Source organism: Microtus oregoni, unplaced genomic scaffold (genome assembly GCF_018167655.1).
Source record: "Microtus oregoni isolate MIOR12 unplaced genomic scaffold, Mior012 000029F_ref0000214, whole genome shotgun sequence".
In the NCBI taxonomy this organism is placed as follows: Eukaryota; Metazoa; Chordata; class Mammalia; order Rodentia; family Cricetidae; genus Microtus; species Microtus oregoni.
The window spans coordinates 22,997,383-23,012,979 of record NW_024543088.1 but is presented as its reverse complement, the minus strand read 5'-3'; the positions used below and the strand labels follow the sequence as shown (position 1 = coordinate 23,012,979).

General features: G+C 45.0%; 1 protein-coding gene across 4 annotated transcripts in view; it reads left to right on the top strand.

The window, feature by feature from the left end:
* Positions 1 to 15,597, top strand: part of Abcc5 (ATP binding cassette subfamily C member 5) — a 104,321-nt gene that overhangs the window by 20,002 nt on the left and 68,722 nt on the right. The window contains exons 3-10 of one of the 4 annotated variants that reach the window (XM_041677814.1): positions 5,429 to 5,586; positions 5,774 to 5,929; positions 6,489 to 6,636; positions 11,140 to 11,373; positions 11,507 to 11,680; positions 12,233 to 12,380; positions 13,803 to 13,951; positions 14,724 to 14,831. In XM_041677814.1, the coding sequence (XP_041533748.1) occupies positions 5,429 to 5,586; positions 5,774 to 5,929; positions 6,489 to 6,636; positions 11,140 to 11,373; positions 11,507 to 11,680; positions 12,233 to 12,380; positions 13,803 to 13,951; positions 14,724 to 14,831 (1,275 nt within the window). Of the gene's footprint in view, positions 1 to 5,428; positions 5,587 to 5,773; positions 5,930 to 6,488; positions 6,637 to 8,864; positions 10,481 to 11,139; positions 11,374 to 11,506; positions 11,681 to 12,232; positions 12,381 to 13,802; positions 13,952 to 14,723; positions 14,832 to 15,597 lie in introns of those variants that run through there. The other 3 variants (XM_041677817.1, XM_041677816.1, XM_041677815.1) reach the window with 3 other exon arrangements.

Below are 15,597 nucleotides of genomic sequence, written 5' to 3'. Positions count from 1 at the left end.
GAATCTTATGCTGTTGGATTTTGGTGTGATTGTCCTGTGCCTAGTTCTTCCCTCTTGGACTAAGAAAACTTGTACCTAACTTAGTTTTGATTTTACAGGAGCTCAGTTATGAGACCTTGGATATTTTAGAGAGACTGAACTTTTGGAGTGTTTGAATTTGTAAAGATTGTGGGACCTTTAAAGTTTGGAATATGTTTTGCATTGTGATAGTGACTTCTTAGGGACAGCAAGAAAAGAGTAGTTATGGTTTGAGAGATGGGATGTGAAATTGACAGGGGGTCAGTTGTGCTGGCTAGTTTTATGTAGACTTGACATAAAATAGTCGTTTGGGAAGAGGGAACCTCAACTGAGTAAGTTTCCTTGTGGGCAGGCCTTGGGGCATTTTCTTGATTAATGTTGATATGGGAGGGCACCTATCACTGTGGGTAGCGCCATCTCTGGCCTAGTGGTCCTGGATACTATAAGAAAGCAGGCTGAACAAGCTGTGGGGGGCAACCCAGTAATCAGCACTCCTCCATGGCCTTTGTTTCAGTTCCTTTCCTGACTCCCCTGGATGATGGTCTACAAGCTGTAAGCTGAAATACACCCTTTTCTCCTTAGTTTGTGTAGGAGGAGGAGTGGCGGGCTGCGTCCACCCAGCTAGCTTATACCCGAAATGATCACACAGAAATTGTATTAATTAAATCATTGCCTGGCCCATTATATCTAGCCTCATCTTGGCCAACTCTCGCATCCTGATCTAACCCATTTCCACCAATCTGTGTATCACCACGAGGTCGTGGCTTACCGGGAAAGATTCTAACCAGTGTCAGTTTCAGGCAGGAGCTTCATGGCATCTTTCTCTGTCTGCCTTCTTCCTCCCAGCATTCAATTTTCTTTTCCATGCCTACCTAAGCTCTTCCCTATCAAAAGGCCAAGGCAGTTTCTTTATTCAACCAATGAAAGCAACACATAGACAGAAGAACCTCCTACACCAAGTTTGCTTTTGGGCAGTGTTTTATTATAGCAACAGACACCTTGACCATGACACATTCTGAATTCTCTCTTTCTGATGCTGTGCTGTCAGCAGATGTTTATAAAACTTACTGACTCTAGAATTGCATTTCCCAGCAAAGGCAAAAAACTAGAATAGCAAAACCTATTCTGAAAAAGTTAGAGCTATTACACCACCCAGCCTGTGTGTGTGTACATGCTTATATGTGTTTTCATTTTTGGGTGCTGTGTACATGTGTGTGCATGTACGTGTGGAGGCCCAAGATCAAACTTTGCTGTCTTCCCTGGTTTTTCACTTTATGTCTTGAGAAGGTCTCTCACTGGTACCCAGGGCTTGCTGATTTGCTGGTTCACTGTCCAGCAAGCTTCCAGGAATCAACCTGTCTTTGCCTCCCCAGCCTGAGAACACAAACACATGCATCCGCATCCCTGAATGGTTATGTAGATGCTGGGGATCAGACTCCTGCTTGCATGGCAAGCATTTTAGCAACTGAGCTATAGCCTCCACTGCTGTGGCATAATCCTCTTGTACACTGTAAAGATTTGTCACTCAAATTGATTTAATAAAATGCTGATTGGCTGTAGCCAGGCAGGAAGTATAGGTGGGGCAACCAAACTAAGGATGATGGGAAGGGGAAGGGTGGAGTCAGGAGTCACCAGCCAGATGCAGAGGGAACAGGAGATGAATGTGCCATGCTAATAAAGGTACTGCCATGTGGCAAAGTGTAAATAAGACATATGGGTTAACTTAAAATGTAAGAGCTAGTTAGTAATAAGACTAAGCATTTATAAGTAATATTAAAGCTCTGAGTCGATTATTTGGGAAGTGGCCACCCCATATTTGGGAACAGGTGGGCAGGAGAGAAACATTTGACAGCACTCACTCTCTACACGTTTAACAGTTTCCAAATGGAAACGTGACTCAGTTATACAATAAAGGACAAATGTCAAGAGAAAAATGTAATAATTCTCTAATATTTTCTGAGATATGAATGTGAAGAATTAAAATCACATACTCATAAATTGAAAAATACTTGAGAATAAAGATGTAAAGTCTCTAGCAGTAATAGGTGAGTTGCAATTGATTGCTATAAAAGAATAAAAGAGACAACTTTTAAAAACTCCAGATAGGTGAAATGTGACTTTGCCATAAAATAAATCAGTTTTTCTTATTAGTAGATATATATTGAAAAAAAAAAAAGCTCAATTGGCCAGGTGGTGATGGTGGCACACACCTTTAATCCCAGCTCTCGTGAGGCAGAGGCAGGTGAATCTCTGTGAGTTTGAGGCCAGCCTGATCTACAAGAGCTAGCTCCAGGACAGGCTCCAAAGCTACAGAGAAACCCTGTCTCAAAAAAAAAAAACAAAAAAAAAAAAACAAAACCTCTGTTGGTAGCTCAAGTGTCAGAAGCTTTGAGCTCAGTCTCCAGCACCTCTTAAATCAGGCACGGTGGTTCCTTAGCACTAGGGAAGTGGAGGCAAGAGGATCAGAAGTTCAAGTCATCCTCAGCTACATAGCGGGTTCAAGGCCATCTTGGGATACACAAGACCCTGTTTCAAAAGGAAAGGAAAAAATATACAAAACAGCAGAAGGAAAGAATACTGTTATTATAACCCAAATCTTACCAGTAAACACTTCATAGGAATTTTTTTTTCATAAAAGGGATACTTACATAAATGTCCTTAATTTTTGTCTCTTGGTTCAAAGTCTAAATATATTTTCTCTGGTCCTTTGCAGAAAATCCACCCCTACCTTAGAACAATTTTTATAGCAATCACAGGTTCCATCTGTGCTCTTCTTTAGCTGTGGCCCATCAAAATCGATGTATTGCAAATTCGTGTCGTTTAACTCAAAATGTTTTCAATTTCCATTTGCTAATGTCGTATTTATTTCATTATTTGAAAATATGTAACTTCTGAGTGTATGGGGATTTTCTTGTAGTCTTTGTTCAAAACTCTGAAATACAACGTGAAAAAGACTAATAGGAGAGGAGGTGCCTAGTCTCACTGCACCTTGATACGCCATGGCTGAGGATATACATGGGAGGCTGCCCTTTCCTGAAGAGAAAGGGGGAGGAGTGGATGTGGAAAGGGTTGTGGGAGGGGCTGGGAGGAGAGGAGGGAGGGAGGGGAAACTGACTGGGCTTGCAAAAGGTAATTAATCAATCAATTAAAATGGACTGCACACACTGTATGATGCCAGTCTTTAATAATGTTTAGGTTTGCTTTATGGCAACATACAGTCCATGTGACAGGTATTCACTATGCCTGTGAAGTGCTGTTCTCGTGTCCCTTGTCCCCTGCAGCTGTGGGTGCTTGTGACTTTGTACACCTCCTGTGCAGAGCCCAGGCATGCGCCCGCGCCCTTATCTGTCACCCCTCTTTCCCTTGTTCCACTGTTTTTAGACTAACAGCTAAACTGTTTGTGAAGACTTCATGTCAGAGTGATATGTTGACTCGTTTGCCATTTTGTGCTATTGTTTTCTTGAAATCCAGTCTAACTTGCCACCGACAAGAGGAAGTGAATGTGTTTCCAGAACTGTGTGATTTCCCAGTGCTGGCCATTTAACTGTCTAGGTAGATAATTAGTCTATGAATTAAGGCTGTTAGACTTGATCAGCTGAGGCGTCCAGGTTACTCCTATGCACAGACCATTTTTAATTCTGATATTCGAGTGGCCCCTGTATGTTTTGGAAAAGAGATGGCCTTACACAATTAGAGACTGCTTTGTGTTATCTTACCATAATCACTGGAAACACTTGTGACTGTGAGTGTCACTGCTCAAGAGAGAAAAAGGAAACCAGAAAAGTGTAACCTGCCCAGTGGAGTAAATGAGAACATATGTCGGTTGGTGTTGGTTTGCTGGCTTAGCTGCTGTGCATGAATCTACCGATAATTTAATTATCGTCTGCTGCCCCACAGCCCCTCAGTCAGTGCTCTGCCAGCCACTCAGGCCCAGCTCTGCCACAGCAGGGATATGTAGGTTTCAATTAAATCTCTGTTGTTCTACTTTCATTAAGATTCAGAGTCAGAGGATGGGGTGAAAACCTACTAACTCAGAGAGGCTGAGTAATGAGCTGGCCTTGCTTTTTGGTTGGAGATGCAAGAGACACACCTCCTCCCTTGTCCTAGAGCCAAGAGAGCTCGCACTCTAGTCCCTGCCTTTTCCTTCCTGCGCATCTTCTCCATCCAAACTGCTGGCTTCTCTATGGCAGTCCAGTTGACTAGTCACTGTTCTACCCTCTCCCCCTGTTCAAGGTGTACCTTTCTGGGCAGTCTCCGGAGTGTCAGAATGAGATCAGAGTGAGAGAAGGAGACAGAACATGCTCACTCTCAGTCTAATTGGGACTGACTTTGAAGTTTTGTAGTAGAAAATTTGCAATACAGTTTGCTGTTAATGGTATAAGGATTGACAACCAGTGTATGTTGGGAAACAGAAGATCAAAGATTTGATTTTTAAAAATCATTTATTGAGCTGAAGAGATGGCTCAGTGGTTAAGAGCACTGCTTGTTCTTTCAAAGGTCCTGAGTTCAATTCCCAGCAACTACATGGTGGCTCACAGCCATCTGTAGTGAGATCTGGTGCCCTCTTCTGGCCTGCAGGCATACATGCGCCAGAATACTGAGAATACTATATATATAATAAGTAGATCTTAAAAAAATAAATAAAAATCATTTATTTTGTGTGTGGTAGGGAATTATTCAGGGCCTTTGTGTTCCAGCCCCCTCCCCCACCGTGCTAGGGTTCAAACTCAGGGTCTCATGCATTCTAGGGAAGCATTCTACCATGAACTATGTCCCTAGCCACGATGAAAGGTATGAGCAGTAAAAATATAAAACCTTGAATGTATAAAACCAAGAATGAACCAAATGTAGCATGGATGTCAGCTAATGTTTCAGCATTCGCCTGTCCTCGTAACAGTTGTGCCGTCTAATGGAAGTTAATATAGGAGGAAGAGATGGAAGGAATGGGAGATAATATGCAAACTCTACTTTCTACTCAGTTCTGCAAACCCAAAGACTCAAAAACCGTGTGTGCGCGTGTGTATGTGTGTGCGTGTGTATGTGTGTGTGTGTATGTGTGTGCACATGTGTGTATGTGTGTACATGGGTATGTGTGGTGTGTGTCTCTGTGCATGTGTCTCTGTGTGTATGTGTGTATATGCGTCTCTGTGTGTGCATGTGTGTCTGTCTGTCTGTCTCTGTTTGTGCATGTGTGTGTGTCTGTGTGTATATGCGTCTCTGTGTGTGTCTGTCTCTGTGTATGTGTTCTTTCAAATGCTCTTCAATCAGTTCTTAGCATGCAGAGTCAATGTCTAACCCATGTTGTGGGGTTTTGCATTGCTGATGAATCATTTGCTACTGGTGTATTTTGAGTTGTAGTCAGGTGGATCTGCCTCTCTTCTGTATTTACTCATTTTCCTCCCCATCACAGTTGGAATGCCAAGATGCCCTAGAAACAGCAGCCCGAGTTGAGGGCCTTCCCCTGGATGTCTCCGTGCATTCTCACCTCCGAATTCTGGACGAGGAGCATACCAAGGGAAAGTACCACCATGGCTTGAGTGCCCTGAAGCCCTTCCGGACCACTTCCAAGTAAGTCTGTGTTAGCTAGTGATTCATGCACAAAGCACTCTAAGTGCATTTGAAGTCTTGGGCTAGCGTGAGGGCAGCTGGGGAGCCCTAATATTTGTGAGGAGCTATTTACCAAAAACTACCGTTCACAGGCACTCAGCCTCTCAGTACGTGCTGACACCTCGTGGTCGGATTTTTCTCTCCGTAGGCACGAGCACCCAGTTGACAATGCTGGACTTTTCTCCTTCATGACGTTTTCATGGCTCTCTCCTCTGGCCCGTGTGGTGTACAAGAAGGGGGAGCTGTTAATGGAGGACGTGTGGCCTTTGTCCAAGTATGAGTCTTCTGATGTGAACTGCAGAAGGTAGGCGCCTCTGGTCCACCTAGGCCTGAGCTAGGTGGGTGGGCCAGCAGTGTGGAGTCTGAAGTGCCAAGGGTGGATAGCCTGTGGACTCTTTCCCTTTCCGTATCTCTGTTTCCCTCTAATTGTGTTTTAACCAAGGGCTTTCTCTCTTAGCCCTGCTTCTCTTCCTGAGCCGGCAGGGAGATTTTGTCGCTGCCTTGTGACAGTACATTTTTGGTGGTAGTCTCATTAAAACTTAGTTCGTAGCATTGTGTTCTATCACAGGATCCTTCAGAAAGGGTTGGGAGCCCTTGAGAAAGGAAGTTCTTATCCGCACACTTTATTGAAGGGTGGTGGGAATGGCTCCTGCTCTCCTTGTTTTCTATACCGCAAACACTCCCCTTTGGGAGTGAATATTCACAGGCCAGGAGGGACTTTTTCTCTACGAGATGGAGGCTGTGTGTATAACTGTAAAGGAGAGATTGGTGTATGCAGCGTCCAAGCCTGTGATGGCAGGAGGGGTCAAGGGTGTGTCCTTTCCTGGGGAGATGTGTAACATAGGACCTGTGCCCTTGTTAAGACTGGAGAGACTGTGGCAAGAAGAGCTGAATGAAGTGGGGCCAGCCGCCGCCTCCCTGCGAAGGGTTGTGTGGATCTTTTGCCGCACCAGGCTCATCCTGTCCATCATGTGCCTGATGATCACGCAGTTGGCTGGCTTCAGTGGACCAGTAAGTTCTAACTATCCTTTCTGAACATCTCAGGGGCCCAGCCATGGCCAGCGCTAACCCTGTTGTTCTGTTGCAGAGGTTGTGATCGCCTTTGGGCTATAAGCAGCCTCAGAGGTCCTTCTAGGGCTACTGAAGAGGGTCAGTGGATCTGGGCGTGAATGGTGGCTTGTCAGTTAGAAGGATGAGGACACAGGGCTGCAGGAGAAGAAAGCGCTGGCTTGTTTTCCTGGGGCTGGGTGAATCTGAGCTGGTCCTGCGCCTGCATAGGACCTGCCTGTTGGCTGTGTGCAGATATGATGCAGCAGCCTCAGTCAGGATGGAGATGTCGTGGCAGGGCTGTGAGTGAGGGAGTAAGCCGAGTGTTGTGTGGCACGGGCTAGCAAGTTTGGTGACATACCAGGTGCCTAGGGGTACAGTTACTATGTTCAATGACTCTAAGAAATGATCCCTGAAGAAGCCGGGAGGCTCTCAGGGTTTGTAAGAGTCGGTTCTAGTTTTGCATAGCGTTAACTGTGGCAGGCACTGGGTGGCATTGTGGTTTCCCAGCCTATGTGGAGGCAGTGCAGTAGCTAAGGGGGCTTTGGAGAGGAGTTTTCAGGGCACTGTTCTCTCATCTGCTGTGCTGCCTGACACTTGAGACTGTGATTGAATTCATTCTCTGCATATTTGCCTTGAGGCATCGGAGCAGTAGTACTGTTTAGATGTGCGTTTCCATGTGTGGTAAGCTGGAGGTTCATGGTGGGGTAAGTATGTGTCTAAGATGCATGGTGACTAGGTAAAACTAATTTATACCTTTCAAGTGTCCTGTTCTTTTTTTTTTTCCTTCTTCTTTTTAATGTGTGATCTTTTAAAAAAATAAAAGTTTTGGTATTAGGTTTTTTAATTGACCAACTAACACTTGTATATAAGTTTTAAACAAAAGGGACCATGTAACTGAAATGTTGTTATTAGCTAAGATGGCAAATGTTTCCTCGAGCCAGCTTCCCCCAAGAAGAGCTTCTGTCATTGTTTCACTACAGGGCTGGTGGCTGCTCTGGCTGTCACAGAGGTTTTTTCATCTAGGTAGAAGAGTGTGCAGCATTTGTCCATACAATCACAATGGGCTTTCTTAATTCCCCTTTTCTTAAAAAACAAGCAAATAAACAAAAAACAAAAACAAAAAGCCAGAGATTTTAGGGATTAAATCTTTACTCCAGAAAACGAAATTACAAAGTGCATGCTCCCTTTGGTGTCGTGGAGGTCACTCCCTCAGGCGTCTGTTAAGTTCTTAATCTTTCACTTCTGGTGCAGCAGGCAGGGTGCTGACTTGGACAACTGTTCTAGGTGACCACAGAAAGCCAAGGGCCTCTCCAGGACAGGAGCACACGACACCTCACTCTGCCCTTTGGGAAGAAAGGTCAATGGCCTGAGAAAGCTGCAGGCTTGTCCATTGTCTCTCTATGAAAATGATGTGGAAGTGTAAACAATATAACTCTGTTTTGGAACCCTAATCTTGATAAGTTTTTTTGACTGGAAATTGGAGAATCAGGCTGGTTTTGAAAAAAAAGAAAAATGAAATCAGCATTAGTGGTCTGCAAACCTCCTGTAGGTGGACCTGGGTCCTTTTGAGGAACATCCTATGTTAGATTTTTGCACATTTTCTGTTTGAGCATGATTTCCAGATTGGCTTGTTCTGTTCGTACCAAAATCTTACCCTAAATTATAGGCTCCAAACATGGAACATCCTTTTAGGTCTCATTGAGCCTTGGTAGTCATACACAGAACAAATGAAACACAGCTAAGTTGTATTTGTGTGTGTTTAAACGTGGTCATTTGATGCTGACCTCAAAAATAGCCCAAGGTTTTTAAAGCGCCAGCAACCAGCCCTCTAAGTAGCGTGTCAGGGCCATGATAATGTTAGCACGCTACCAGACTTTGTAAGAGCCAGATCACTACATTTACAGAGATGTTTTGGGGGCCTTGTTAGACTAAGATAGTTGTAGAAGGCCGGGCCTCACCTAGGGTTTGTGTCCAGAGAGTTAGCACCTGTCATAGTCCTCCAAGAGCAGCCTGCCCTCTGCAGTGCTAACTGCTCCAGGCTTTATGGGGGAAAGCACAGTGAGAAGCCCTGGGAGAGGTAAGTTCCCACCCTCCAGCCTCTCTCCGGCCACAGCTCTCTTGATGCTGTCAGGACTGGATGTGGGGGGAGTGTCTCTGTAGTGGGACCAGTGACAGAAGCTGTTCTTTAGAATTTTCAGGATGGCTGTATTCTGCGGTCAGAATGAGAGAGTCAAGCTGGGCAGAATCTCTCCAAGAGCTCAGGTAAGGTAACGTTTGCTCCCTGGGAATGCTTCCCACAGCAGGACAGCTGTGCTGGCAGTTGCCAGTCCCTCCAATTGCTTTAGATTTGAATGATAAACTTAGGGCTTTTTATTTATTTTTTTTATAAAAAAAAAACAAAACAAAAACTGAGTTTGTTTGGATTTTTCATGAAAACCTGCTTTTCTTTCTCCCATACAAGCACATTTGAAATGTCATTGCTTTTTAAAACCCTGTGTTGGACATTCCTTTACCTCTTTCTCTCCCCCTTTGAAAGTTTTGCATAGTATAAATGTGCCTTTGTCTCTCACCTTCCCTTCTCCTCCCTGTTGGGGCGGGCTAACTGCTTATCCTGTGCTGAAAGGGGCACCTTAAAGGTATAGGAGGGGCCGAGTCCTTCCAGACCAACCTGCTGGCCTTCCTTGGAGACCTCCTCATTGCTGCTGTGTGTGGGAAAGTGCTTCACCGCAGGCCATCCTGCTGAGTTGCTTCACCAGAGGAAGAGGGGCTTTGGCCTTGGGACCCAGTTCCACATTTTGGATGCATACTGGAAAAGAAGCCAATCTTGCTAGTAAATCTGTGCAGTGAGGACCAAAGAGAGAATCTCAAAGTTCTGAGGGAGAGTAGAGTTGGATTACAGGAGTTCTTAGAGTCTGAAATCCCCCGTTTGATCAGGTTGCTTATTTACTGGGGCTTGACATGACCCTAACTGTGGGGATCTAGTAGATAGTTACTTTCAGGAAAACTGACAGGAAGAATTACCCAAAATCTGGGTTCTGGAATTCAGTGTTAGGTACTTGAGGATGATTGGTTGATACAGCTGGCTTCTGCCCTATGTCAGTTAGTAGCTTACAGACCCAGCCAGCACTCCTTGCTGTAGGAACCAGAGTAGATGGGTACATGGGTTTAATTTCTTTTCTCCTTTAAGGTGGGCATTGGTTTGGATTTTGTTATAGTTTGGTTTGATTTTTGCCAACATCAGTTTTGGCTAGCAGGACTTGAAAAGACTCCGAAGGATGTCAGTACCCCTGCCCCAGCCGCCCAAGAATTCTGTGCTCTGGAGCAGAGTGTCGCCTCGCAGCTTAGCATGCCAACAGCACCTGCAGTTTTATGCAGGGTACCTCGTTAGGGGATTTTTAGTTTCTTTCTTTTTTTTCCTTAATCTTCTTTCTTTAGCAGCAAGGTCTTTATTGCTAGAGAATCTCCTTGACGGCAGCATCAGGATTCCCATCTGATGAACGCTGCCAGCCTGATATGCTACGTCAGACTCTGGAAGCAGACATGGCTCTGTTGTGTATTTCTACTGTGTACAGTTACAACTTGGAGGCCAGACGGCCCGTGTGATGGCTATCCCTGTATGACTCTGTATGTTCCCACTGTATGTTCCCAATGCCCCTGCTATTGTACAGTGTTTGTGAGATGCTCTTTAAAGATGGTATCTTTATACATATATCTATATCATTTTCAATAAAAGTGCATTGCTTCCCACATGCTGGTATTTAATGCTGTTGCTGAATGTGCCTGTGTGAGTGTGTGCCCCGGCGTTGCAGGACCTGTAGAGCTGGAGGTGCACTCGTGGTTCTTGGGGGCTGGCTGTCTTCCCTCCCTGCAGGTGGTGTTAGACATATGCTACCTGAGGTAACATGTTTTTGTTTTTGAGAGGGCGTGGGCGTGGGGAGGGCTGGAGGGAGGGTCTCTGGAGTTTGCTAGTCTGCTCTGTTTGCTCTCTTCTGTCCTATTAAACTGCCCGTGTTTGTTTTCAGGGATGTTTTGCACTTCTCACTCTTCCCCGTACAACTGTAGGTACACTGTTCCTTCTTATCAAATAAGCACGTGTCAAGAGGAAGGTCTTGATTTCATTTAAAGAAATGTAGCCCTGTGTGAAGATTCTGGAGTAAGGTCATTATATACCTTTGGATGACCATGTGTCTAGAATTAATTTCAGCTCATGGACAGGTTTATGTTACATTAGAAAGAGTAGTGGTCATGGTGGCGCCCTTCAGGAGTAAAGCAAATGATCCCTGTGTCCTGCACCTGCGGGCAGGTTGCCGGTAATATTTGGTCCAACATCACAGTTTTTTCTTTGCTTACACGCTGATCACTGTGCCGTGGAGCAGCCTGCTCTTTCTAACCTAACATAACACTGTGGCATTGTGTGCGGTTACCATGGGGGACGTTGACAGTGGTGTATGTTTCTCCCTGTAGGCCTTCATGGTGAAACACCTCTTGGAGTACACCCAGGCAACAGAGTCTAACCTGCAGTACAGCTTGCTGTTAGTCCTAGGCCTCTTTCTGACAGAAGTTGTACGCTCCTGGTCACTTGCGCTGACTTGGGCATTGAACTATCGAACTGGCGTCCGGTTGCGGGGGGCTATCCTGACTATGGCATTCAAGAAGATCCTGAAGTTAAAGAACATTAAAGAAAAGTCTCTGGGTGAGGTGAGTTCAGAACCAGTGTGTGCCTTGTTCCCATAGCGAGCTCTCAGCTTGAGTTCCTCTTTTCCTTGACCTTTCTCCTGAATACAATGACCCATGTCCTACAGGGTCCCTCACTGTTTGTCATGTCTTACAGCTCATCAATATCTGCTCCAATGATGGGCAGAGGATGTTTGAGGCGGCCGCCGTGGGCAGCTTGCTGGCCGGAGGACCTGTTGTTGCCATCTTGGGCATGATTTATAATGTAATCATTCTGGGACCAACAGGCTTCCTGGGATCAGCTGTTTTTATCCTCTTTTATCCAGCCATGGTGAGTGAGCCTCTCTCAGCCGCATCTTGGTCGCTTCTTCACAGGGGACAAAGTGCTTGTGCCGAGCACATCCTTTGGGACTTTTCATGGGAAAAGTCCAGTGCTGGGCAGTGCTGCGTTCATATGGGCAGGATTTGGGCTGGAGGGGAAATAGCTGTCATTTACATAAAAGGCAGGCGCTGTGTGAAAGCAGCGTGTGTCTAGGTGGAGCAGAAGGCTCCAGTTGAACCTAGCATCCTCCTAGCACAGGAGCCGTCAAATTGAGTTGCCCCATGTGTAGCTGATGCTGACGTGACTGTCCTGATTCCACCATGGTGGCACTCACTGTCTGTGAGGTCAGATTGTTAACTGCCTTCATTGCCCTCCAAGGAGATGAGAATGAAATATTTTGTAACCCAGGAAGTCCCTTTTATTAAAAAGCAGCACCACTCTGAAATCTGGTTTGCCCCGGCGCAGGATTATATGCCCTCTCGACTTAGACTGCTGGGGCAGGCCCAGTAGTGCTGCAGTCCGAGCAGGTGCCTGTTTGACCAGGTGCTGTTTTCCTTCCAGATGTTCGTGTCGCGGCTTACTGCGTATTTCAGGAGAAAGTGTGTAGCTGCCACAGATGACCGTGTCCAGAAGATGAATGAAGTTCTCACCTACATTAAATTTATTAAAATGTATGCCTGGGTCAAGGCGTTTTCTCAGAGTGTCCAAAGTGAGTTTACAGATCCCCTGTGTGTACAGCCGAGGAGTTTGGTTTCCGTGGGCTGCTCATTCATGTGCTTTGCTTCCTGTGCACATTAGAAACGAGACCGCTGATGTCTAGTGTCTTCCTACAGAATCTTTTATGTGTAAAGAGCACCTAGGGGTTTGAACCTGGGAAACTGAGTTTTGCCCGAGCCAATCGAGCTGTAATAATCCAGCTCTTACCCAGTACTTGATTTCTGGCCCGACTGAAGCTTTTGCAGAAAGCACTGTCAGGGCGATTGCCAAGAGCCCTGCTCTTAAGTCTCTTGGTGCATAGGTGCCAGAGGTGTGTGATCTTGAGGGATGACCTGGGCTTCAAGACGCCTGGACTCTGTGCCTCCCTCTGTTACTTACTAGGGACTCGTTTTGTTAGCTTTTAAAATGATTGATACAGTTACAGGGTTCTCAGTGCCGGCTCCATCCCCACGTTCACATTCAGTACAGGCACAGCATGTGAAGTATGTACCTAGTACTAGCCTGTAGGGTAGCTAGCATGGCACTGGCATTCACATAGGTCTGAACATGAGAGGGACAGAGTGGCATTTAAGAAGAAGAAGTTTAAAGATACCTCAGACTAGTGTGTGTGTATGTGTGTGTGTGTGTAATTAATATATATATATATATACTGAAATTAAAGTTTATATATAAATATAAAATATATTTATATAAGTATAACTATATAACATAAATATATAAATTTTAATTTTAGTAAAAAAGGACTGTTAATGAACATGTATGACATATGAAATGACATAGTAATTGACTATTAATGCTGTAAACAGTTTGTAGCATTTTAAGTAGAATAAAAATTATTCTGTTGATTCTAAGGCAGCTGGTTTGGTTACATTGATTAAACCTTCAGGACCTTATCTGGATTCTGATTTTATAAGGCTGTTAAGCATCCCAAAGCAAATAATAAATAGTAAGAAGGTAAGCAAAACTGCCAGGTGTCAATGCAAGTAAAGGGTTTGTTCATTGAAACCCAGCAGACTGATGCCAACCAGAAGGCAGTGGACCAGTGTGCTGATGACTTGATCCATTTCCACCTCAGTTGTAATGATAGCATTGATAGTCCTAGGGTTTGGTCTGTACCATGCTTGCCTCACACATGTGACCCTAGGTCCAAGCTGAAGAACTGATAGAAAAGAATTGATATTTTTCCATCATAGGTATTGAAGAGTCACTTAAAAACCTGTGTGTGTCCTAACTAACATCATGGCTCTTGAGGGGCTGCAGAAGGAAAATTTCCATTGCAGAACAACCTATGCTCCATAGCAAGCCTTGTCTTTAAAAAAAAAATGTAGTTGAAACCTGATTCTTCTTTGGTGGTGGAGAACAATATCCCAAAGTGTGTTTTGACCTGCTTTGAAGATGGATTGCTTTTCCATAGAAATCCGAGAGGAGGAGCGTCGGATACTGGAAAAAGCAGGGTACTTTCAGAGCATCACCGTTGGAGTGGCCCCCATTGTGGTGGTGATCGCCAGCGTGGTGACATTCTCTGTTCACATGAGCCTGGGCTTCCACCTGACAGCCGCGCAGGTGAGGAGACACTGCGTACGATCCTCTTGTTATTGCATCGGGACTGCTACCAAGAATTAGGTGGCTCTTTCATTCATGTCTTTAAGTTGAAAAGTGGAAGAATAAGGAGCTAACCCTTATATAGAAATCATGTGGCTAATTTTCAGTCAGCCTGTGTTTGGGTTCAGCTTTGGGACTACAGAAGAGCCTGTATTTCATGTTTATTAAGAATTTTCAGTGAAAGTCTCATTCAAAATAAAACAAAAACCCTACCTTTAAAATACAAATGTGAGCTGGAGAAATGGATTAGAGGTTAAGAGCATGTACTGCTCTTGCAGGGGTCTGGAGTTCAGTTCCCAGCACCCACAATGGGCTGCTTACAACCATCTGAGACTCCAGTTCCAGGAGATCTGACACCTCTTCGTTCTGAGGACACCCTTTTCATGTGCACATAGTTCACATATGTATACACATTGATTAAAAATAAAACTTTAAAATATGTAATTGAGGCTGACTAGATAGCTCAGTGGGTGTAGGCACCTGCCACCAAGTCTAGTGACTGAGTCCAGTCACTTGAACCCACATGGGGAGGAGAGAAGCAGCTTTTGTATGTTGTTCTCTGACCTTCACACATGCTCTGTGATACCTGTGAACCTCCCTACACACAAAACAGGTTATTTTAGTGTAACCATTTGATAGTTCCAGCCTTGCTGCCTCCCGAAAGGAGACTGGTGCCGCCTTGTCTAGTGTATAACCTCACGAGGCTCGCTCTCACCTCTTTTTGTGTTTTAAGGCCTTCACAGTGGTGACTGTCTTCAATTCCATGACTTTTGCTTTAAAAGTCACACCATTCTCTGTGAAGTCCCTCTCTGAAGCATCCGTTGCTGTTGACAGATTTAAGGTAAGTGATTGCTGTCCCTCTCCTGTATCAGGAGCTATCCTCAGCACAGCTCACTGCATCCTGTATTCCAAGAGTCCATGTAGGCCAGCTGCATTTGACCTTGGTTTGCCCTAGGAGCTGGTAGAGACAACCAAATTAAGGGACAAGAGTAATGCCTTTTAAAATGAATGTATTTTTATCTCTCCTGATTGGCCTGGTTCTAGGCGGTGCTCCCTTTCCAGAGGGAACTCTTCTGCCAGGCCCAACATGGATATATATTGTCATTTACTCAGCCTTTAAGTGGCTTACCATAGACCAGCACAGCCAGGTGGCTGTCGGATTCCCCCACCCCCTTCTTCGTTCCTGCTGCCACTTGGATTGGTCGCTATGCTGAGTCCTTTTGATATTTCTTTTTCCTACCCAGTGATTGCCACTACATGAGGCAGGGAACACAGTGACATGGAAATAGTCTTAAAGCTAGCTCATGTTGAGAAGTACAGTTAAGTAAGTATCAGCTCTCATCCTTGCGTGGTTAGTTACCAGACCTTTTGTGTTCTGTGTACCTTCCAAATAATGCAACTGCGTAACACAAGAAGGAGCTGCTGGGAGGGTGGAGGGAAGTAGGCATTGATTTGAAAATGGTTAACATTTACTACTAAACAAGGAGAAGCACTGTGTGAGCTAGAATTCACTGACAGGGCCTCACTCCCCATGATCTATCGCCCTTGGCCAATGAGGTGAATTTAGGAGCAGCTCTGGTGATGTGGAGAGTGAAGCTCCAGGGCGT